At 50.2% G+C, this 25,164-nt stretch overlaps 1 protein-coding gene across 1 annotated transcript; it reads right to left on the bottom strand.

Annotated features, from left to right (window-relative positions):
* Window positions 1-1,693: 1,693 nt before the first annotated feature.
* On the bottom strand, window positions 1,694-24,614 carry LOC139228891 (tumor necrosis factor receptor superfamily member 1B-like). The gene is made up of 11 exons (XM_070860381.1): window positions 24,439-24,614; window positions 17,689-17,788; window positions 11,867-11,995; window positions 10,030-10,179; window positions 9,840-9,933; window positions 7,460-7,589; window positions 7,112-7,244; window positions 6,399-6,473; window positions 5,871-5,908; window positions 4,946-5,273; window positions 1,694-3,813 (listed from the first exon to the last, which is right to left on the bottom strand). The coding sequence occupies exons 1-11, from the start codon at window positions 24,511-24,513 to the stop codon at window positions 3,464-3,466; spliced, it is 1,602 nt and encodes a 533-aa protein (XP_070716482.1). The 5' UTR covers window positions 24,514-24,614; the 3' UTR covers window positions 1,694-3,463.
* Between the last annotated feature and the right edge of the window lie 550 nt (window positions 24,615-25,164).

Below are 25,164 nucleotides of genomic sequence, written 5' to 3'. Positions count from 1 at the left end.
GCACCTCCGATATTGAAGCGTCCCCTCAGTACTGCAAATGAGCTCAATCCTAGAGTGCAGCTCACACATCTTCATTCCCTCAAGTCCAAGGGACACACACTTAAACGTTCGCGGTGGACAATTGGGTTAGTCATTCATCGCCAGATCTGACTGGACCATATCGAGCACCAGTGGACCCTGCTCTCCTCTGCCAAAACTGCTCACTATTCCAGGATCAGCCTAGAATGCAAAGATACCCCCGGCTTCTCTGTACTACAAACCATCTTCTGAAACCCCTCTCCCCTCACCTCCAACAAGTGCGAGGCTCATGGACTTCTTTCGTCACTCAGATTGAGACCATCCGTTCAGCTGTCTCCGCCGTTTTGCTCCCACCCGTTAGGCCACCGGGCCGGACTTCCCATAAGGTCCCTCCCTCCCTGCTGTAGCCCTGAATTCACATCAGTGTCTCTCCTGTCTCCCTTCATGCCCTGTCCAAGCTCATCTTGTCCCCGCGACCCACCTCCTGCTCCCTCGACCCTATTCCCACCAAACTGCTGACTCCCCAACTTCCCTTCGTGGCCCCCAAGATAGCGGATATTGTTAACAGTCCCCTCTCCTCATCTGCCGTCATCATCACCACCGCCCTCCTCAAAAAAACCACCATTGACCTCTCGGTCCTTGCAAACTAATGCCACATCTCCAGCCTCCCTTTCCTCTCCGCAGTCCTTGAACGTGTTGTTGCCTCCCAAATTCATGCCCATCTTTCCCAGAACTCCAGGTTTGAATCCCTCCAGGTTTCCGCCCCTGCCACATGCCCGAACTGGCTCTCATCAAAGTCACAAATGACATCCTATGTGACTGTGGTAAACTATCCCTCATCCTTCTCGACCGTTCTGCAGCTTTTGACATGGTTGACCACACCATCTTCCTCCAAGGCCGCTCCTCCGTCGTCCTGCTCAGTGGAACTGCCCTCACTTGTACCCCACCATAACCAGAGAATCACCTGCAGTGGCTTCTCTTCTCACTCCCACATCACTACCTCTGGAGTCCATTCGTCCCCCCCCCCCCATGTATCTATTCTGGGCCCCCTCCTCTTCATCATCTAGCTGCTGGCCCTTGGCAACATTATCCACCAACATGGGGTCAGGTTCCACATCCAGTGAGCCTGACAACGTCCAGTTCTACCTCCCACCACCTCTCTGGACACCTCCACTGCCTCTGTGCTGTCAGACTGCCATTGTCTTCAATCTCCTCTGATGCTGCCTCATTAATCCACCTTCCCTCACTCCTGTTACTCCCCTTCCTCCAGTCTATAGACGGTGCAAGTTGGGATGTCCCACTGGGGAACCATCAGATCCAGCTCAGTAATGCTCTGGAAATGGAACATTTTCCAAGGGTGGTGCAGATTGTGGGGGAAGGATTCTTGAGTTTGAGTGAAACCATTTTCCAATACCAGCTCAGATCCAGTGATTCAGCAAAAATCTCCACAATAGCCTTAGCGAGCAGTGTCTATTTACCCACCAGATTCGAGGAGTGATGGGAAGGAAGCAGTAACGGCATTTAGGACAGGTATCATCATAGTACCGTGGGATTTGTACCAGAACTAGTGTAACATGCTGACTGGGCCTCAGTTTAACATCTCCAAACTGGACAGATGAAAGGGAGATGTTTTAATGCCTCTCCGGCCCACCTTTGCTCGTTATATAAAATGCACTAACGGTATAAAAGTATTTATTATCAGTGCCATTATACAAAAGATATATACAGACAAAGATCAGCTTACTAACGCAGAATCACATCAACCACAAGCCTCCCTCTCCTCTCATCTCAATCTCATTCCAAAACATACAAAAATAAACTGCACTAAAATATTCACAAAGGGACAGGGGGAGGAGGATGAAAAGGGAGAAAAATGGAGAATTGGTGGGGGGGGGTGGGGAGAGGGAGAGAAGGGGCTGGGAGATGGAGTCAGAGAAAGGGATAAAGAGAAAGGAAGTGATGGAAAGAGAAGGGGAGAGAAGGAGAGGCGCATAAAGGGATAAAGAGAAGGGTGAGGGCTGGAGAGAGAGAGAGATAGAGGGAGATGGCGAGGTAGAGAGAGAGAGGAATGGAGTGTGAAAGGGTGGTTTGACTTTATACAACTAGCTGCACTCACAGGATATTGAATAATCGAATGCCTTAATCTGGGTTTAACACACACTCGTATTCACATTAGCTCTTTGTAGTCCAAGGTATTATGGGATGACAGCGAAGACTCCCAGGATGCAGTGCGATGAGGCTGGGTTAGTTTGGGCGATGTGGATTGAGTAACGGGACAGGAGCTCAAGTTAATGCCCATCTGAACAGGGAGCAGTGCAAAGCCGCACTAACACCAGTGTCTCTCACACTGGGGACTGGATTCAGTACTACACCCAACGCTTGAACATCAGAGCATCATGGGGCGGAGTTCTGCTGGGGCTGGGCAGAGTTATTAAAAGAGCTGGGACTCCACACTTTAAGCGAACAACAATTATGGGGTGATCTGATCAAGGTGATGAAGGGAATAGATTGTGTTTGAGTTGACAGTTTGTCCCAATTAAACTGGGAGAACCAGGGGGTCCCAATGTTAAGTTGTACAAGGCCAGATCTAGGTTAGATGTCAGCAAGTCACTTGTCCCAGAGAATAGTGGACCTCTACAACAGGCTACCATCTCATGTGGTGGGCGCTGATTCGGTGAATTCCTTCAAGCGAGAGCTGGATCTGTTTCTACCTTATACAGGAGGTAGGTACTGCAGGGAATTCAGGGCCAGTGATCTCCTGGACTAGTTTTGATCGTTTAGATGGGTCGGAGAGGAATTTCACAGAATTATTCCCCCAAATTGGCCTGGGTTTTTTCTGGTTTTGTGCCTCTGCCAGAAGATGACATGGTTTTGGTAGGGTGGACAGTGTCTATATAGTGATACACAAGGTATTGCAATTGTGTGGGACAGGCTGGATGGACCAGAGGCTCTTTTCCTGTCCGTCTGGGTAGGGTTTTACTGGGGCTGGGCAGGGTTTTGCCGGGGCTGGGCAGGGTTCTGTTGGTCTAACTGGGACACCTGCTGGTTTCAATAACAAGCTTTGGATTCTGGGATTGTCTAATCAAAATCATTAAAGCTGCCATTAGTCAGCCCTGGGTCAGCCTCAGACCATGGTCAGTCCAGGGTCGCTTTCTGCCCAGCCCGGGGTTGAAGTTTGAGCTGAGGTTCTGGAAGCTCTTCCTGATTCTTCATTCCCAGTCACCTGGTCCACACAGCAGGTGGGTCGACATTATACCCCAGTTTCACAGGACTGTTTAACACTGCTCCAGCCCACACATCACAAGCCTTCATCTTGTTCATCTTCACAAGCTTTAAATCAGTAATCGGAAGCTGGCGGGCGAGGGCCTCAGTCACAGGCCCCCAGGGGCACAAGCTGCCTTCAACACAAGGACACAGGTCCTTCTGTGTGGCCTCCATTCCTGGCTCAGTAAACGTTCCCAGAAGTGTCCTGGACTGAAAGCTGCAACTCCTTCCTATCCTCCTGGTGCGGCGTGGAGTTATACTGCCGCCAGTGACCTTCACTCTCAGCCCCTACCAGCACACCAGCCTCTTTCCATTTATCCGACTCCAAGCCCTTCTGTTCCTCCTGGATCGGATACCCTTCGTCCACTTCAGTTCCTTCCTCCACCGGAGCAGGAAAATCCTCCTCGGCAGGGCCTGGTCCGGAGTCCACATCTCCCCGGCGATGGCAGAAGTTGACGTAACACTTGCCAGTGTTTATTGTAACGCTCACCGTCGGGTTTCCACCGCATTCGATCACAGGCGATGGGGTTCCTGCTCAAGCACAGCAATCACTTCCACTCAATATCAGCCAATTGTCCCTCCAACCTGAACCACTGCCTTACTGGGAGCACTGGATCCAGGGGCACCGCCTCTCACTGGGGGCATTGGATCCAGGGGCACCGCCTCTCACTGGGGGCACTGGATCCAGGGGCACCGCCTCTCACTGGGGGCACTGGATCCAGGGGCACCGCCTCTCACTGGGGGCACTGGATCCAGGGGCACCGCCTCTCACTGGGGGCACTGGATCCAGGGAGACATTTCTCATTGGGGGCACTGGATCCAGGGAGACATTTCTCACTGGGGGCACTGAATCCAGGGGCACCACCTCTCGCTGGGGACAGTGGATCCAGATGCTGGCTCGCTGGGGTACGGGTTCTAAGGGCACTGGCCTCCCTCTGGTATCACACCCAGTTGTCCACTCCTTCAAACTTACTCACACAATCACATGCTCACATGCGCGCAAACGTTCACATATACACACTCACTCTGACACACTCACTCACGCACACACTCATTCTCTCACACAGACGCGGTCACACACACACACACACAAAGACACATTCACATTCACACACACACACACACACACACACACACACACAGACACATTCTCACACACAGACACATTCACACACACAGACACACACACAGACACATTCACACACACAGACACATTCACACACACAGACACATTCACACACACACAGACACATTCACACACACACAGACACATTCACACACACACAGACACATTCACACACACACAGACACATTCACACACACACAGACACATTCACACACACAGACACATTCACACACACTATCTCACAGTCACACTGGCAGGGGCTGCTCGACAAAGGTGAGCTGAGCTTTGGCCAATTCCTGCCCCCCACGCAGTGGTACAGTCCTGCCGACGGAGCAAATGTTTGGGAACTGAGCGCAGCATCTGATTGCGGGGCTAAAGTCTCCTTTATCTTTGACTTTGAGGTGCTGGTAATATTAGGCCCAGTCTGGGTTGGCTGAGGGCCTGGGGCTCGCAGGAGTGTATCTGTGTCCAGGCCGCTCCTGCCTGTAGCTGGGCCCCAGCACTAACCCTTCGAAGGTTAAGCCTGAGTTGTCCTACCTGAGCTGGGCCGGGATTCCCTGCTGATGTATCCCTGGTCTTCCTGGGAATCTATCCGTGAATAATTGTTGAAATGGGCAAGAGCGAGGTGGGTCTGAGTCCGATCCTCCTCCTTCAAGCTGTACCCCGTGTCTGGCTTCCTTCGGACACCTCGCGATCCACTGCTGCTGGACCTGGACAGTGAGCCGAGCTGGTCTGCCCCAGACACTGATCCCGTTCCATTACTGTTCTGCTCACACATCCCATTCCCGGGGCTCACAACCTCCAGCTCACTTTCGTTCACACCAATTAAACAAACTGTCTCCACTGGGTTAGCTTTTGCTGATGGCTGGCGGATAAAGTAATACACAAAGAAAATCACAGAGGATCGAAGAATCAACGGTTTCTCTACAAACCATCATTGCAACCCCGCCCCCCCCCTCCTCCTCCTCCTCCACCCCCTCCCTATACCCCCAACACCCCATCAGCCCCTCCCTTCCCAACACCCCTCCCCTATACCCTCAACACCCCATCCCTTCCTCTATACCCCCAACTCCCCATCAACCCCTCCCAGCATCCCCCATCACCCCCTCCCCTCCAACGCCCCTCTATCACCTCCTCCAACACCCCCCACTGCCCCCTCCCCTATAGCCCCAACACCCTATCAGCCCCTCCCCTCCCTATGCTAACAGCCCCTCCCTTCCAATGCCCCCCACCACCCCTCCCCTCCAAGGTCCCTCCTGGGGTGCGGGTGTGGGTCAGCATTGCTGCGACCTTGTGAACCCTGACCCCGTGCACTAAGGTTGTGCGGCCGAGCTCACGCAGTGACTCGCGGATTGTGTACCCGGGTATGGGAGCCCGGGCGACACACAGCACTCAGACCTGGGCCCAGGCAGGGAGCTCACAGTCCACCTTTGTTGACGTGAAGTGAAATTTTAATCCTTACCACATTGGGACTCGGATCCCAGAGATCAGGCTTCCTCACTGAAAGAAAAACAGAAAGAACAAGGAATTAAATCAATGTCGTGCGATTGGTCAGGGTCCCAGGGTCCAAGTGGGGTACAGGTGGATCCTGGGGGATGGGCTCAGGTCAGCCCATGTGTGAGGGGAGGGATGGGACAATGGCGACAGGCGATTCCCCATTCCCACTCACTCACCACACAGCTGCAGCTCTTGAACACACTACACATCACCAGGAAAACCATCACACTGAGGGCGCTGGGAGCAAGCTGACCGTCTCACACACTATTAGCACCTGGCTCAGAAATGCCCTCACACACATGCAAACCCATGGATGGCCACCAGAGGGCGAGTGGTTACAGTGATTTAACACAACTGGTTTACAATAAATAGAGTAACAGTTACCCTGGAGTGAGTTACAGGCTGGAATCTAATCGAGCGGTTCGGGTGATTTATATATAGAATAACAGGTACCCAGGAGTGAGTTATAGGCTGGAATGTAATCTCACAGTACCTGCTCTCTTGCGAAGAAGACAGAACATTATCACAATTGCCACACCGATCATGATGATAGTCCCACAGGAGATCGCTGGAAAACAACATAAGGAAGTTCACTTTCTACAGAAAGGACAAATCGAGCTGAGGAAGGGAGGGAGGGGATTAGACAGATAGGCCCAGATCATTGAAAGGAAGCAATGAGACCCCAAGGTCACATGGCCCCGGGCAAAGGGTCAAATGGCCCGGGGCGAAGGAGGAGGGTCACACGGCCCAAGGGTGGTGAGGGGAGGGACACAGAACCAGGATGTTGGTGGGCGGACACACGGCCCCAGGGCGAAGGGGGAGGGTCACACGGCCCAAGGGTGGTGAGGGGAGGGTCACAGAACCAGGACGTTGGTGGGCGGACACACGGCCCCAGGGCGGAAGGGGAGGGACTCATGGCCCCAGGGCAGATGGGCCCAGGGCAGAGGGGGAGGGACACAGCCCTGTGGCGGAGGGGGAGGGACACAGCCCTGTGGCGGAGGGGGAGGGACACAGCCCTGTGGCGGAGGGGCCCAGGGCGGTGGCGGAGGGACACAGCCCTGTGGCGGAGGGGGAGGGACACAGCCCTGTGGCGGAGGGGCCCAGGGCGGAGGGGGAGGGACACAGCCCCGGGGACGAGGGACCCCAGGGCAGAGGGTGGGATTGTAAAGCATCAATCAATTAATATAAACGAGCCCTCGAACTCACCCACGACCAAGTTAAGAGATAGAGAGGGGGCTGGAGACGAATTCATGCTGGGCTCCACCAGCATCGAACCAATGCTGGGAGTGATGTCACTGCTGCTCACAGTCTCTGCTTCCACCTCAGTTGGATGTGTGACCTGGATAGAGAAGTACACAGTGCAAAGGGAATGACAAAGTGTTTAACCACACACTGCAGCACAGAGCAGGCTGGTATAGGGTGAACCAGCCCCAGGAGCTGGACTGGGGTGCCCCGCGGGAATACTGGCTCACTACAGGAACTCCTCCACAACACGGTGAAGGCCGGTGCAGTGACGATGATCCCAATTAATGAAGAGAATGTGGGAGCTGGTACCTGTATCAGAGCAGGAAGGCTGAGTCCAGACTTTTGAGTTGTGCCTCTCCGTGGCAATAATTCGTTGCTGCAAACTGCATCAGTGATGCTGCTTCCATTGTGTAACGTCTTCCTCCCCTGCATCGCACAGCTGCAAAGAAACCATTGGATTAAACATCTCGACTCCCTCAAGTGACGTCTTCGCCAGCGACAACTCCCGCAGGTGGGAAATTAACAAACCCTCACAGATATTTTCAACGGACTCATGATATTGCACAGCCACCGAAATCACAAACCCATCGCACACCGACAGCCGGCCCGGCTGGGGTCAGGGATCAGGACTCACGGAGTCCAGTTACCTCAGCACAGGTACCCGCACACCAGCTACTCCCAGACTCAACACACAGTCAACCTCATGAAGCAGATTGCGGAACAGGTAGCAATTCAGCTGTTGCAGACGAGGATTTTGGTCCATTGGCTACAGGGCCACATGTAAGATGAGTTGGCAGTCTCGGCACAGTTCCAATGGGTCCCAATCCACCAGGCATAAGTGGCCTCGAATCAGCACCATAGAAACATAGAAAATAGGTGCAGGAGTAGGCCATTTGGCCCTTCGAGCCTGCACCGCCATTCAATAAGATCATGGCTGATCATTCACCTCAGTACCCCTTTCCTGCTTTCTCTCCATACCCACTTGATCCCTTTAGCTGTAAGGGCCATATCTAACTCCCTCTCGAATATATCCAATGAACTGGCATCAACAGCTCTCTGCAGTAGAGAATTCCACAGGTTAACAACTCTCTGAGTGAAGAAGTTTCTCCTCATCTCAGTCCTAAATGGCTTACCCCTTATCCCCTGGTTCTGAACTTCCCCAACATCGGGAACATTCTTCCCGCATCTAACCTGTCCAGTCCCATCAGAATTTTATATGTTTCTATGAGATCCCCTCTCATCCTTCTAAACTTCAGCGAATAAAGGCCCAGTCGATCCAGTCTCTCCTCATATGTCAGTCCAGCCATCCCAGGAATCAGTCTGGTGAACCTTCGCTGCACTCCCTCAATAGCAAGAACGTCCTTCCTCAGATTAGGAGACCAAAACGGAACACAATATTCCAGGTGAGGCCTCACCAAGGCCCTGTACAACTGCAATAAGACCTCCTTTCTCCTATACTCAAATCCCCTAGCTATGAAGGCCAACATACCATTTGCCTTCTTCACTGCCTGCTGTACCTGCATGCCAACTTTCAATGACTGATGTACCATGACACCCAGGTCTCGTTGCACCTCCCCTTTTCCTAGTCTGCAGCCATTCAGATAATATTCTGCCTTCGTGTTTTTGCCTCCAAAGTGGATAACCTCACATTTATCCACATTATACTGCATCTGCCATGCATTTGCCCACTCACCTAACCTGTCCAAGTCACCCTGCAGCCTCTTAGCGTCCTCCTCACAGCTCACAACGCCACCCAGTTTAGTGTCATCTGCAAACTTGGAGATATTACACTCAATTCCTTCATCCAAATCATTAATGTATATTGTAAATAGCTGGGGTCCCAGCACTGAGCCCTGCGGCACCCCATTAGTCACTGCCTGCCATTCTGAAAAGGACCCATTCATCCCGACTCTCTGCTTTCTGTCTGCCAACCAGTTCTCTACCATTACCCCCAATACCATGTGCTTTAATTTTGCACACCAACCTCTTGTGTGGGACCTTGTCAAAAGCCTTTTGACAGTCCAAATACACCACATCTACTGGTTCTCCCTTGTCCACTCTACTAGTTACATCCTCAAAAAATTCCAGAAGATTTGTCAAGCATGATTTCCCTTTCATAAATGCATGCTGACTTGGACCGATCCTGTCGCTGCTTTCCAAATGCGCTGTTATTTCATCTTTAATAATTGATTCCAACATTTTCCCCGCTACTGATGTCAGGCTAACTGGTCTATAATTACACGTTTTCTCTCTAACTCCTTTTTTAAAAAATGGTGTTACATTAGCTACCCTCTGGTCCATAGGAACTGATCCAGAATCGATAGACTGTTGGAAAATGATCACCAATGCATCCACTATTTCTAGGGCCACTTCCTTAAGTACTCTGGGATGCAGACTATCAGGCCCCGGGGATTTATCGGCCTTCAATCCCATCAATTTCCCGAACACAATTTCCCGCCTAATAAGGATATTCTTCAGTTAGCAAGTTGGCACGAGGTTATCAACCTCACATTGAGTGGCCACAGGATGGAGGCACTGTAAAATTAGCACAGGGAGCTTACTCTCTTATCACCTGCAGGTTGTACCTGCCCTGGGAGTGTTTGATTCTGTCCCTGGGTCCCTGAGTGTTCTATTCCCAGGAGTCTGTCATATTACAGAAGCCACATTTCTAACACAAAGAGACACTTACTCAGTGTGTGGCGTGCAGCGCTCCGTGGCAGAGACATTATTGGAAAACGTTCCGGAATCACACGGTGCACATTCTACATTCGTATCTTTAGTTCCTGCGATTCATAAACACAAAAAGTTACACCTCGGGGCATCGCCCATTCCAGCAAATCCCGGCAATAGGAAGAGTTGCGGATCTGACACTATCTTACCTTGTACATTGACACCATGACCCTCCTGGCACGCAGTGTGTTTCTGGCAGTGGTTACATGTTGTCGTTGTACTGTCGATGCAGTGCAGTCCCTCACGGCAGTGGCAGATCCTCATGGTGGTTCGAGTGCAGTCCTGAACCATTTCCTGGTCTGTAAAAGAATGAAAAGGTGTAGCTGGGGGAATACCGTGCGCACAGACTCTACTTCCCGCCCTAAGATGCCCCCGGGCTGGAGGCAGCCGGCTGAGAACGAGTGACCCAACAAATAGTGCGAGAGACCCGAGCTGAATGAGTCGCACCAGCCTCAGCTATCCCATCTCCATGGCGGCAGAGTACAGGAGCTCAGTGATGCACGGTGAAAGTCTGCGGCATCAGCTCAAGGCCAGGAGTGAGGTCAGGGGTTGGGTTGGTGAGGGTGTTATATTCAATATCCCAGTCCCCTCCCCCCCAGGGTGTTATATTTAATATCCCCCTCCCCCTCAGGGTGTTATATTTAATATCCCAGTCCCCTCCCCCCGAGGGTGTTATATTTAATATCCCCCTCCCCCCGAGGGTGTTATATTTAATATCCCCCTCCCCCCCAGGGTGTTATATTTAATATCTCCCTCCCCCTCAGGGTGTTATATTCAATATCCCAGTCCCCTCCCCCCCAGGGTGTTATATTTAATATCCCCCTCCCTCTCAGGGTGTTATATTTAATATCCCAGTCCCCTCCCCCCGAGGGTGTTATATTTAATATTCCCCTCCCCCTCAGGGTGTTATATTTAATATCCCCCTCCCCCCCAGGGTGTTATATTCAATATCCCAGTCCCCTCCCCCCCAGGGTGTTATATTTAATATCCCCCTCCCCCCCAGGGTGTTATATTTAATATCCTAGTCCCCTCCCCCCAAGGGTGTTATATTTAATATCCCAGTCCCCTCCCCCCAAGGGTGTTATATTTAATATTCCAGTCCCCTCCTCCCCAGGGTGTTATATTTAATATCCCACTCCCCCCCAGGGTGTTATATTTAATATACCAGTCCCCTCCCCCCAAGGGTGTTATATTTAATATCCCAGTCCCCTCCCCCCAAGGGTGTTATATTTAATATTCCAGTCCCCTCCTCCCCAGGGTGTTATATTTAATATCCCAGTCCCCTCCCCCCAAGGGTGTTATATTTAATATTCCAGTCCCCTCCTCCCCAGGGTGTTATATTTAATATCCCACTCCCCCCCAGGGTGTTATATTTAATATCCCACTCCTCACCCACAGGGTGTTATATTTAATATTCCAGTCCACTCCTCCCCAGGGTGTTATATTTAATATCCCACTCCCACCCAGGGTGTTATATTTAATATCCCAGTCCCCTCCCCCCAAGGGTGTTATATTTAATATCCCAGTCCCCTCCCCCCCAGGGTGTTATATTTAATATCCCAGTCCCCTCCCCCCAAGGGTGTTATATTTAATATTCCAGTCCCCTCCTCCCCAGGGTGTTATATTTAATATCCCAGTTCCCTCCCCCCAAGGGTGTTATATTTAATATTCCAGTCCCCTCCTCCCCAGGGTGTTATATTTAATATCCCACTCCCCACCCCTAGAGTGTTATATTTAATATCCCAGTCCCCTCCCCCCAAGGGTGTTATATTTAATATTCCAGTCCCCTCCTCCCCAGGGTGTTATATTTAATATCCCACTCCCCACCCCTAGAGTGTTATATTTAATATACCAGTCCCCTCCCCCCCAGGGTGTTATATTTAATATCCCATTCCCCCCCTCCGCCCCCCCAAGCTGGGCCCCGAGGCCAGTGGAAGCCTCACCGCCGACCCCCTCTCGGCGGGGAAGCAGATTGTCAGGACGTACCAGTGCTGCAGGTGGCTTCACAGGCCCGGCACTTCTTCAGCGTGTTCCAGAACCCGGTGAACTGGTGCTCCCCACAGCGCGCGCACTCCGTGTCTGTCGTCGCTGAGCATTGTTGTGATTTGCGCCAACCTGAAATTTAAAAAAAAACGTCATTAACCGCTGGCAAAACTCAGAGATCAAATATCGCGGGCTCCTCGGGCCTCATTGCCAGGTGCAGTGACCCTCAGGTAAGTGACCTATCACCTCACCAGTGGCCTGGACTACAGACACTGACCCTTCACCTCAGCCTCTCAACAAAAACAGGTAGCTCAAGAGAAGGCGCAAAGCCATGCCCCAGCCCCTTGAATTCCTGAAAGTGTTAATGACTTCTGCCAAAAAGGATTTGGATGATTCAGGGTCACAGGTCCTTGAAAATAAACACAGCTGCAGAGTTTCCGATTTAACTCAACACTCGCCTTGCTAGGCCCCTCTCTGGCTCCAGTTCCTCAATTATCGTTTCCTGAACATCTCTCAATCGTCTCTCTGCTCAGAAACAATTACTTTTTGTTAACGAAATGGTTCCTCAGACTCCAAGTTGAACGTTTGTGTGCGTAGGTCCTGATGGGGGGGGGTGCAGGTGGAGGAGCTGGACGGAGATCGGGGAACGGGGGTCGCGGGCCAGATCTGTAGATGTTGCTGATCTTACACATTCCGTCCAGAAGCTCTTGCTTCTTGGAGTCAGAGTTGAGGATGGAACGGGTCACGGAAAGGAGTCTGACCCTCACCACCCCTGCCTCCCCCCCACCGGAGGCTGGTCCTGGCTGTGGTGAGAGAGGCACAGTATTGCTTAATGTGGTTAATCCAGACCTGCCTGTGGATCACTCAGCTGTCAGGCACTTGGTGTACAGTGTGAGACTCTGGGAGTGTTTGATGGGACATGTTATATCTTTAACTAGACCTGGCCACCATAAGTAATGCATGCAAAATTCTTGGTCAAGCACATTCCCAGATGCTGGTTATGGAGGTCTCCTAATAATTTGGACCTGAATTTATTTGGTATAACCACTCTTGCACCCACATGATACAATCTTTATCGACTGATAATTCATTCCTACGAATGAAGAATGGATGAATATCTTTGTTACCTGGTTTGGTCAGCCATTTGCGATATAATCATACACCTTTGACATAACTGGGTCACGTTTGGTTGCTCTACCAATCTCTTCAGCTGTGACTGGCAGTTCATCAATGTATGGGAAATAGAACACTTCTTCCCTATCGGGTGTAACTTGTGATAGGGAAGGCAATCTAGACATTGCATCAGCATTACTGTGATCAGCTGATCATCAGTATTCACTATCATATGTATATGCTGACAAAATCAAAGCCCATCTCTGCATTCGGGCTGCAGCTAATGTTGGAACTGGGGACTTTGGATGGAGGATTGCTGTCAGGGACTTATGGTCTGTAATGATGGTAAACTTACGACCATACAAATATTTGTGGAACTTCTTGACCCCAAAAATTAATGTTAAAGCTTCCCTTTCGATTTGCGCATAATTACGCTCACTGGCACTTAGAGTGCGTGAAGCAAAAGCAATTGGTCTCTCCTCCCCACTATGTAGTACATGAGAGATCACTGCTCCAACTCTATACGGAGAGACATCACATGCTAGCTTGATCTCCTTAGATAAATCATAGTGAACTAACATGGTGCTCTCTACCAACTGGCTTTTACAATCCTTGAATGCTGTATCGCATTCTTCTGACCACTTCCAATGGACCTGTTTTTTCAATAGTTCATTCAGTGGATGTAATACTGCAGCCAAATTTGGTAGGAACTTCCCATAATAGTTCAAAAGACCCCAAAATGATCGAAGTTCAGTGACATTCTTGGAAGTGGGTGCATTTCTGATTGCATCCAGCAATCCTAGAGTTCCGGAATGTTCTGCCATCTTAAGGCTATGAGTGTGTTTGTGAGGTGTACTGAAGATATAATAGGACAGTGTAGAGGGATCTTTACTCTGTATCTAACCCGTGCTGTACCTGCCCTGGGAGTGTTTGATGGGACAGTGTAGAAGGAGCTTTACTCTGTATCTAGCCCGTGCTGTACCTGCCCTGGGAGCGTTTGATGGGACAGTGTAGAGGGAGCTTTACTCTGTATCTAACCCATGCTGTACCTGCCCTGGGAGTGTTTGATGGGACAGTGTAGAAGGAGCTTTACTTTGTATCTAGCCCGTGCTTGACTCTGGACAGTGGTGAGTGCAAGGACGCAAACTTGTTATTAACGTTAGGAGTAACAGAAGGCAACAAAGCAAAGCTTTATCTGCAAGAGAAAGAGAGAGAGAGAGAGAGCAGTAATGGAAAGGGAGCCTGAATGTGCAGGTTTGCTCAGGCTGCAAGCTCTGACTCTACTTTCTCACCCTGCACAGTCACCAGTCTCCAGTTACTTATCACATCATAAACGTTTCACTGCAGACTGCAGCTTTCTTACAGGAAGTAGAACTAGAAAAAACCCTGCAACAATTTCTTTGAAAAGCGTTACCGCGGGTTTCCGCTGCAGGTTGGGCTTCCGGGCAACAGGGCTGGGCTTCCGTGCACGGGATACCGGCACCGGGGCTGGGCTTCCAGGCACTGGGTACTGGGCACCGGGGCTGGGCTTCCAGGCACTGGGCTGGGTTACCGGGCACTGAGGCATGGCATGTGCTCCAGAGTATAGCCTGAGGCCTAGGCTCCGGGTATAGCCTGAGGCTAAGGCTCCGGGTACGGCCCGAGGCCTGGGCTCCGGGTACGGCCCGAGGCCATCTTAACTCTCTCTCAGACCCTCTCTCTCAGACCTCGCCTCGACCCTCTCTCTCAGACCCCGGCTAGACCATCTCTCTCAGACCCCGGCTAGACCCTCTCTCTCAGACCCCGGCTAGACCCTCTCTCTCAGACCCCGTCTCGACCCTCTCTCTCAGACCCCGGCTAGACCCTCTCACTCAGACCCCGGCTAGACCCTCTCTCTCAGACCCCGGCTAGACCCTCTCTCTCAGACCCCGGCTAGACCCTCTCTCTCAGACCCCGGCTAGACCCTCTCTCTCAGACCCCGGCTAGACTCTCTCTCTCAGACCCCGTCTCGACCCTCTCTCTCAGACCCCGGCTAGACCCTCTCTCTCAGACCCCGGCTAGACCCTCTCTCTCAGACCCCGGCTAGACCCTCTCTCTCAGACCCCGGCTAGACCCTCTCTCTCAGACCCCGTCTCGACCCTCTCTCTCAGACCATGGCTAGACCCTCTCTCTCAGACCCCGGCTAGACCCTCTCTCTCAGACCCCGGCTTGACACTCTCTCTCAGACCCCGGCTAGACTCTCTCTCTCTCAGACCCCGGCTAGACCCTCTCTCTCAGACCCCGGCTAGACCTTCTCTCTCAGACCCCGTCTTGACTCTCTCTCTCAGACCCCGGCTAGACCTTCTCTCTCAGACCCCGTCTCGACTCTCTCTCTCAGACCCCGGCTAGACCCTCTCTCTCAGACCACGGCTAGACTCTCTCTCTCAGACCATGGCTAGACTCTCTCTCTCAGACCCCGGCTAGACCCTCTCTCTCAGACCCCGTCTTGACTCTCTCTCTCAGACCCCGGCTAGACCATCTCTCTCAGACCCCGGCTAGACCCTCTCTCTCAGACCCCGGCTAGACTCTCTCTCTCAGACCCCGTCTCGACTCTCTCTCTCAAACCCCGGCTAGACCCTCTCTCAGAATGAGACTCAGGCTCTAAACAGAAAGACGTTTTACTGAAGCAAAAGAAGTAAATGAATTGCATACAGTATAATTCAGTGAGCCGTGAGTGCGTTTAGCCAGGATGTGTGGGGGTGGGGCTGGATGTGAAGTGGGCAGAGGGGCAGCGATGGAAAACATGACACGGGGAAATCGACAGTTACCTCATACGCTGAGTTCATCACAACAAACTGCCACCGAGAGACAACTGAGCTGCTACAGGGTCTGTGCTGGATCAAACTATTTTGCCTGAAGTGACTCACCCTGCCCTGGGCCGCCCTCACCCTGCCCTGGGCCGCCCTCACCCTGCCCTGGAACCCACATCTCAGCTTCTTCCACACTGTTTTTGCACTTCTATTGGTCCCTTCCACTCCTGAACATCGAACAAACCTGCTAACTGAATGACACAAACCTTTGAAAACCTACATCAGCCAGAGGCTGCAATCACTCCCAAAGTGATCCTGAATTGAATCCAGATCACACAACTTTCAACTGCCTGAATGTTCCTTTGCTCTGGTCCTGTTTGGGCTGCATGGGATTTTGTTGGTGCACTCCCCTGAAGGTGCTGACTCTCACTGGGGTTCAGGACCCTCCTCCCCTGAAGGTGCTGACTCTCACTGGGGTTCAGGACCCTCCTCCCCTGAAGGTGCTGACTCTCACTGGGGTTCAGGACCCTCCCCTCCTGAAGGTGCTGACTCTCACTGGGGTTCAGGACCCTCCTCCCCTGAAGGTGCTGACTCTCACTGGGGTTCAGGACCCTCCTCCCCTGAAGGTGCTGACTCTCACTGGGGTTCAGGACCCTCCTCCCCTGAAGGTGCTGACTCTCACTGGGGTTCAGGTTACACAGGGTTGCATTGGGGCTGGGGCTTACCTGGGTTTAGCTGTGGCAAGGCCTGGGGTTAGGTTGGGGTTGGGGCTGAGGCTGGGGTAGTTAAATAATTAAGCAGATGCAGTTATGATCCCTGGGTAATCCTGGTTTCTCCAAGATTTAGTCGCAGGCCTTTTCCCTGAAATTGGTCTCTGTTTTTTGGTGCCCTCGGAGTTAGCCCGAGTGAATGCGGAGGGTGAGACACAGGGTAATGGATGGGTCTGGAGCATGTTTTCATCAAGGTTTTTATATGTTTATGTAAAACCTCCATAAAAAGGCCTAAAACCAGGATTTTAAAGCAGTGTGGAACAGTACAATTGCCAGACCCTGTGCTCACTCCTCAGTCTCACGCTCTGTGCTGTTATTTGAGCCAATCTGACTGGAACATTGTATCCGAGCTTTGTGTACAATGCCGTGGGGACACAAAGTCCAAGGTCTCGTTCATTCCACAAAGCTAGCAAACGTTAACCCCTCACTGCCCACATTCTCACTCCAGTCTCCTATTGATGCAGTGACTTCAAAATTAAAGACAGCAAAATGGTTTGATTTCTTTGATAATCAGTTTTTGACAGTTTGCTTCACGTTATCTTGAATCCTTTGATACAAGTCAGGAAAGGAAAGCATCACACCAGTTTGATTTTCAAACGTTCTTTGCGTGCAGTGCGCTGTTATCACATTTCCTATCTCGGTACCACTTCCCACTGCACAAACCCCAATCTGTAGGTTTCCAGGGTTTTATTCTATCAAAGACTGAACATTGCCAAACACTGTGGTTCAAATGAAACTTGCTCCTTATAAAAGCAGCAAATGTTACACCTCAAAACACCACAAGTTACCGGACAACACAACCTGCGTTTCACCAAACATATCAAAGGCAGACGCTTCTCCGGCCTTTTCTAGAACGGAATTGTCATCATCGCCGGCCCAGCGGCGCAAGGCGCTATCAGTGGGAGCAGGCGCTGTCCGTTTGTGCCCCCGCTAACGCCCATGAAATTTTGCCCGGGCGAGAAATCGGCGCTAACGAGAGGCGCAATGAGACAAATTTCTCCCCCTTAAAACCCGGCATGCTTCAGAAGGATTGAAAGCGAGTGAAATAGAGAGAAGTTGTGAAATGTGTAAACTGTGGGAATGTGATTGAGCGAGAGTGGTACAGATTTTGTGTTTGAGAGAGAGAGTTATTGTTTGTGAAAGAGACAGGACATTGTTAACATAAGAGAATTACCTGGTGGACATTTGCTGCAGCACATTTGTATTTTGCTATCGAAGTATTCCGTGGTTGTATTCAGGCAGTTCAACAAGGTTTTCTTATAGGGCGGATAATCCTGTATAAATAGAGACACAATGAGTAATCCTGTATAAACACAGACACAGGACAGGTAATCCTGTATAAACACAGACACAGGGTGGGTAATCCTGTATAAACACAGACATAGGACAGGTAATCCTGTATGAACACAGACACAGGGCGAGTAATCCTGTATAAACACAGACACAGGGTGAGTAATCCTGTATAAACACAGACACAGGGCGAGTAATCCTGTATAAACACAGACACAGGGCGAGTAATCCTGTATAAACACAGACACAGGACGGGTAATCCTGTATAAACACAGACACAGGGTGAGTAATCCTGTATAAACACAGACACAGGACGGGTAATCCTGTATAAACACAGACACAGGGTGGGTAATCCTGTATAAACACAGACACAGGGTGGGTAATCCTGTATAAACACAGACACAGGATGGGTAATCCTGTATAAACACAGACACAGGGCGGGTAATCCTGTATAAACACAGACACAGGGTGGGTAATCCTGTATAAACACAGACACAGGACAGGTAATCCTGTATAAACACAGACACAGGACGGGTAATCCTGTATAAACACAGACAAAGAACAGCTTTTTACCATAATATGTTAATGACTTGGATGAAGGAATAGAGAGTTATATATCAAAGTTTGCAGATGACACTAAATTAGGAGGCATGGTAAGTTATGTAGATGGGATAAGGAAATTACAAAGGGACAGAGAGATGAAGCGAGTGGGAAAAACTATGGCAGCTGGAGTTCAATGTGGGGAGGTGTTAACTCATCCACTTTAGATCCTAGAAAGCGAAATTGGAATAGTTTCCTAATGGGGAGAGACTAGGAACTCCGGTGCAGCAAAAACACTCGACTGTTCAGGTATACAAATCATTGCACACTAGTTAGGTAAAGGTATGGAACATTATGGAGCAAAGATAGGAAAATAGAGTCGTGGTACAGATTTAGCCATGTATTAACTGAATGACTTAACAGGATTGAGGGGCTGAATGGCCTACTCTTGTCCCTATGAGATGGGAAAGGAGAGAGACAAAGAGTGAGCGACCGACAGACAGAAAGAGAGAGACAAAGAGATATAAAGATATGGGAACGGAGACAGAGAGGGAAACAGGGTCAGAGAGAGAGACACACACACAGGTGCAAAGGGAGAGAAAGCGAGGGAGAGAGATATGGGAAGAGAGACAGATTGGGAGAGAGAGATAGACAAAAAGAGAGAGGAAGCTAGAGAGACAGAGAGAGACAGGCAGACAGTCAGACAGAGAAATGGGATGAGAGAGACAGAGAGAGTGAGTATGCCAGGCCCCAGGTTATTCAGATAATTTTCTGTGTTACGATATCTAGGTCATTTCCTGTACTAAAAGTTACATCAGCCTGGCCCAGTCGTTATGGATTACAGTCACCATCTCTCAATATCCACCCTGAAGCTGCTGACTCTCACTGGGGTTCAGGACCCCCTCCTCCCCTGGAGGTGCTGACTCTCACTGGGGTTCAGGACCCCTCCTCTCCTGAAGGTGCTGACTCTCACTGGGGTCAGGTCCCCTCCTCCCCTGAAGGTGCTGACTCTCACTGGGGTCAGGTCCCCTCCTCCCCTGGAGGTGCTGACTCTCACTGGGGGCCAGGTCCCCTCCTCCCCTGGAGGTGCTAACTCTCACTGGGGTTCAAGTCAATGGGCAATGGGTTGATGACAGTCCTGTAGCTTGCCAATGATTATGACTGTGTATTGGGAGAATGTCTTGGCCGTCAGGAGGGAGGAGAAAGACAAAATCGAGCATGTGAGCTTCAGCATTGCTCTTGGGTGCCTCCCTCTGGCTAATTATGGGACGGTGTTAGCAGAGAGCTGGGCGCTAATATGTAAGAGTCTGAAAGCGAGGGAAGGTCATTGAAAAATATATACATAGGTCACGGCAAAACATCCAACTTTGTAAAAATTCCAGCACTTGTAAACAGGAAATGCAGATTCTCCTTGAAACCACAGAGAGTAAAGACACAACGTGTATGAGGCTGTGGGTCCCACAGGTTCCTCACCCACGGCGTGTCAGAACACGAGAGAAAGCAGAAACCAAGATATCGTACATCAAACGTCAAACACACGGGAGTGTTGCGTCGATTTCCTTCCTGTATGCAACACCACCCGTCTCTGTTGCTGAATGTTGAACAAGCAAAGCACACGGGGGTCCACTGGGTGTCACACGTGATCAGGAAACTGCCTCTCAAAAAACAATTCCAAGGAGCTGCTCACAATTCTGAATGCGTCTCCCACTAACCCAGATCCTGCTGACACTCACTGTTCAGCTCACACGAGTGCCAGTCACTTTGATTCCAAACCAAAATGCCTCGCTCAACAGCCCCCAGGAAGCAGGGGAGGATGGTGGAGCAGGGGTCCGTCTCACCTCAAAACAGTGCTCTGGAGTACTGGCTACCAGAGATAGGAGTTCCACGGACGCTGGTTATGCTCCAGCACCTCACCCTCAGTACCTGCCATTTTTCATGGGTGAGCCCAAACAGTGAGGGGTAATCAGCTATTCCACAACACGGGCATTGTGAGCAAGTCTGACTGACTTTCCAGCAGGGTCACTGGGGCCAATTGTAGCAGCTGTACTGTCTTGCAAATTGAGATTGGCTAACTCAGCACAGAGCCACAGGTCCCAATGATACTTTGGGTTTCTGCCTCAACTCTTTGCCCCTGCCCCCATCTCTGAAGCCACGCTAATATTAGGCAACAAGAGGTTTCTGACCACAGATCCCCGGTGGCAGGATGGCACTGGGCCAGGCTTCTGTCACATTATCTCTTTCTGCAACAAATGCCAGGAACAACATTTCATCAGAAAATTTGCAACATAATGAACAGGGCCAAGGGATAAACTATCCCTTCACTAATGTCATGGAGCCTGCTCCGCCTCCCCACCTCTGCCGCCGATATCGCCTCTCCTGAAGGTGCTGACTCTCACTGAGGTTCAGATCCCCTCCTCTCCCCTCCTGCAAGCCTGTGGGGATAGAGTTTGGACACTTGACCTGACCAGGTTTGCCTGAAGCATCAGGATACACTGTGTGATGACTCTTTTACCAAAGGTCACTAACCACCCTCTGAATTCAAATCACAAATGACAAATTGAAAAGCACATGTAACACTACAGCTAGAATTTGCATATTAGAAATTTCAGTTACGTGTCTGCTGCCTCCTTAAAAGATTCTTCAAATATTTTGTTCTCATCACCTTCTTCATGGTCCCTCCTCCTCAGGGCCAATTGGGCACTTAATTGAACTGTTCTTGCCCTCCGGCACATTCCCATCTCAATGGGCGTCGTGAGCTGCTCTGGAAGGTGACTAACTCTCCCCTGGGCAGCATCTGGGGACAGCTTACAGACTCTCGGGTATCACAGCAGCAGTACCAGTCACTGAGGGTAAAACCTGGACCCAACTAAATTCCACCAAACATCTTCGATATTACACTTGTTCATATAACACAGCCAGGAAATTACTCTCATTAATATAAATGCACAGAGTACACTGCGGGTGGTATACAGTAGGTAGCATACTGGACAGGGTACACTGTAGATAGTATAAGAACATAAAAACACATGAATTAGGAGCAGGAGTAGGCCATTTGCCACTCGGGCCTGCTGCGCCATTGAATGAGATCATGGCTGATCTTCAACCTCAACTCCACATTCTCGCACTATCCCCATATCCTTTGATTTCCCTAAAGTCCAAAAATCTATCTATTTCAGTCTTGAATACACTCAACGATTCAGCATCCACAGCCCTTTGGGGTAGAAAATTACAAAGATTCACAACCCTCTGAGTGAAGAAATTCCTCCCCATCTCAGTCTTAAAAGGCCGACCCCTTATCCTGAGACTGTGCCCCCTAGTTCTAGACTCTCCAGCCAGGGGAAACAACCTCTCAGTATCTACCCTGTCAATCCCCCTCAGAGTCTTTTATGTTTCAATGAGATTGCCTCTCATTCTTCTAAACTCCAGAGTATAGGCCTAATCTATTCAATCTCTTCTCGTAGGACAACCCTCTCATCCCAGGGATCAATCTGGTGTAGCTTTGTTGCATTGCGTCTAAGGCAAGTATATCCTTCCACAGATAAGGAGACAAAAACTGTGCACAGTTCTCCAGGTGTGGTCTCACCAAGGCCCTGTACAATTGTAGCAAGACTTCCTTACTCTTGTACTCTAACCCCCTTGCAATAAAGGCCAACATGCCATTTGCTTTCCTAATTGCTTGCTGTACCGGTATGCTAACTTTGTGTTTCCTGTACGAGGACACCTAAATCTCTCTGAACACCAACATGTAATAGTTTCTCACCATTTAAAAAATATTCTGTTTTTCTATTCTTCCTACCTTCCTCACATTTCCTACATTATACTCCATCTGCCACCTTATTGCCCCCTCACTTAACCTGTCTCAATCCCTTTGCAGGCTCTTTGTGACCTCCTCACAGCTTGCTTTCCCACCTTTGTATTATCAGCAAACTTGGATACATTACACTCGGTCCCTTCATCCAAGTCATTGATATATATTGTAAATAGCTGAGGCCCAAGCACTGATCCTTGCAGCATCCCACTAGTTACAATCTGCCAACCTGAAAATGACCCATTTATCCCTACTCTCCGTTTTCAGTTCGTGAGCCAATCCCCTTTTCATGCTAATATATTACCCCCAACCCCATGAGCTCTCATCTTGCATAACAACCTTATATGTGGCACCTTATTGAATGCTTTTTGGAAATCCAAATATACTGCATCCATTGGTTCTCGTTTATCTACTCTGGTAGTTACATCCTCAAAAAACTCTAATAAATTTGTCAAACATGATTTCCCATTCATAAAACCATGTTGACTCTGCCCAATTATATTATGATTCTCCAAGTACCCTGTTACCACTTCCTTAATATTGGATTCCAGCATTTTCCCGACGACTGATGTTGGGCTAACTGGCTTGTAATTCCCTATTTTCTCTCTCCCTCCTTTCTTGAATAGCAGGGTTACATTTGCTACCTTCCAATCCACTGGGACCATTTGAGAATCTAGGGAATTCTAGATCACAATCAATGCATTCACTATCTCTGCAGCCACCTCTTTCAGAACCCTAGGATGTAGGCCTTCAGATCCTGGGGATTTTGGTGACTTTTAGTCCCATTAGTTTCTCAAGTACTTTTTCTCTACTGATATTAATTCCTCACTCTCATTAGCCCCTTGTTTCCTCATTATTTTTGGTATGCTTTTTGTGCCTTCTACTGTGAAGACAGATAGAAAATATTTGTTTAAAGTCGCTGCCACTTCCCATAATAATTTTTCCTGTCTCAGCTTGTTCGGGGCCAAGCTGTGCTTTTGCTACTCTCTTCCTTTTTACAAACTTGTATTGGACAGGGTGCACTATAGGTTGTATACTGGACAGGGTACACTGCGGGTGGTAAACTGTAGAAAGTACATTGGACAGGGTACACTATGGATGGTATACTGGACAAGGTACACTGTGGGCAGTATACTGGACAAGGTATGCTGGACGAGGTACACTGGACAGTATGGGTGGTAAACTGTAGAAAGTACACTGGACAGGGTACACTGGGTGGTATACTGGACAGGGCACACTATAGATCATATACTGGATAGGGTACACTGAGTGGTAAACTGTAGAAAGTACACTGGACAGAGTACACTATGGGTGGTATACTGGACAGGATATGTTGGACAGGGTACACTGCGGGTCTGCTTATCCATCATCATCATCATCATAGGCAGTCCCTCAGAATCAAGGAAGACTTGCTTCCACTCCTGAAGTGAGTCCTTTGGTGGTTGAACAGTCCAATACAAGAGCCACAGACTCTGTCACAGGTGGGACAGATGTCGTTGAGGGAAGGGGTGGGTGGGACTGGTTTGCTGCACGCTCTTTCCGCTGCCTGCGCTTGATTTCTGCACGCTCTCGGCATTGAGACTCGAGGTGCTCAGCACCCTCTCGGATGCATTTCCTCCACTTAGGGCGGTCTTGGGCCAGGGACTCCCAGGTGTCAGCTTATCCAATTCCTTGTTAAATGATCTTAGTCTCTCCCTCGATAGCCCCTTGTGGTAAAACATTCCCTGGTCTAATAGCCTCTGTGTGACAAGATTTAATCTCACTTCCTCCTTCACTCTCCCAGTGAAATCCTTCAATCTGTACCCCATGTAACACATTCCCCAGTCAGTGGGAACAAATCTCTCATTATTTCTCCTCAAATTATTTCATCATTTTGAAAATCTTCCACAGATCGTTCTAAACCTAAAAATAATAGTACTCTACCCATCCCTCATCTAATCACCCGAGGAAAACTTCATATTCTTCTCTCTGTTTCGGTCTGTGTCTCCTTTCTCTCTCTTTCGGATCTCTCTCTTTAAAACGTTCTCTCTCCAATTCCCTGTCTCTCTCCACTATTCCTCTCAATCTCCCCCATTCTTTAACTCTCTAATTCTGTCTCTCTCTAATTTATTCTCTCTATCTCTCGCCACTAATCTCTCTCTAATTTATTCTCTCTCTCTCTCTAGTTCTCTTTCTTTGGGTATCTGTCCCTCTCTCTTTCTGTCTGTCTGTCTGTCTCTGGCTCTCTGTCTGTCTATCTCTGGCTCTCTGTTTCGCCCTGTAAAATGCGATGAAATAATCACCCACCTTGCGGATTGCGATGTCGGACAGCGCGGCAGAGCTCAGAGACAGGAGCAGGCACAGAAAGGGCTGGGAGATCATGTTGACCCGGGACAGGAGGGCTGGAGAGGGGAGAGAAGTGGACCGGGTACTGACACTCAGGAAATGTGTCCGACAAACACTCGGAGTGCGGAGTGTTCACTTCTCTCGGAACTTGAAACAGACAGAATCAAAGTCCGGGGCGGAGCCGGGCGCAGCGTGATTTAAAGGCACAGCACATCAGCAGGACTTGGAACCCATCGTTACTCCGGGGTCACCCAGCGCTACCCCGGGGTCACCCAGCGTTACCTCGGAGTCACCCAGCACTACCCCGGGGTCACCCAGCGTTACCCGGGGTCACCCAGCATTACCCGGGGTCACCCAGCGTTACCTGGGGTCACCCAGCAGAACCCGGGGTCACCCAGTGTTACTCCAGGGTCACCCAGCGTTACCTCGGGGTCACCCAGCACTACTCCGGGGTCACCCAGCATTACCCGGGGTGACACAGCGTTACCAAGGGTCACCCAGCAATACCCGGGGTCATCCAACACTACCCTGGGTCACCCAGCGTTACCCCGGGGTCACCCAGCATTACCCGGGGTCACCCAGCGTTACCCAGGATCATCGAACACAATCCAGGGTCACCCAGCATACCCTGGGGTTACCCAGCACACCCCAGGGTCACCCAATGTTACCCGGAGTCACCCAGCACAA

This window comes from Pristiophorus japonicus, chromosome 18, assembly GCF_044704955.1.
Source record: "Pristiophorus japonicus isolate sPriJap1 chromosome 18, sPriJap1.hap1, whole genome shotgun sequence".
Classification (NCBI taxonomy): Eukaryota; Metazoa; Chordata; class Chondrichthyes; family Pristiophoridae; genus Pristiophorus; species Pristiophorus japonicus.
This window is presented reverse-complemented; position numbering and strand designations above follow the sequence as displayed.

Bases quoted from the DNA above. Each gene is read 5' to 3' on its own strand.
- LOC139228891 (XM_070860381.1), bottom strand. From the start codon at position 24,513: ATGATCTCCCAGCCCTTTCTGTGCCTGCTCCTGTCTCTGAGCTCTGCC. The intron at 11,996-17,688 runs GTAATTCTCTTA...TTTAAATTTCAG, and splicing joins CTGCAGCAAATGTCCACCAG to GTTGGCGCAAATCACAACAA. The intron at 5,274-5,870 runs GTAAGGATTAAA...TTTATCCGCCAG, and splicing joins GGGATCCGAGTCCCAATGTG to CCATCAGCAAAAGCTAACCC.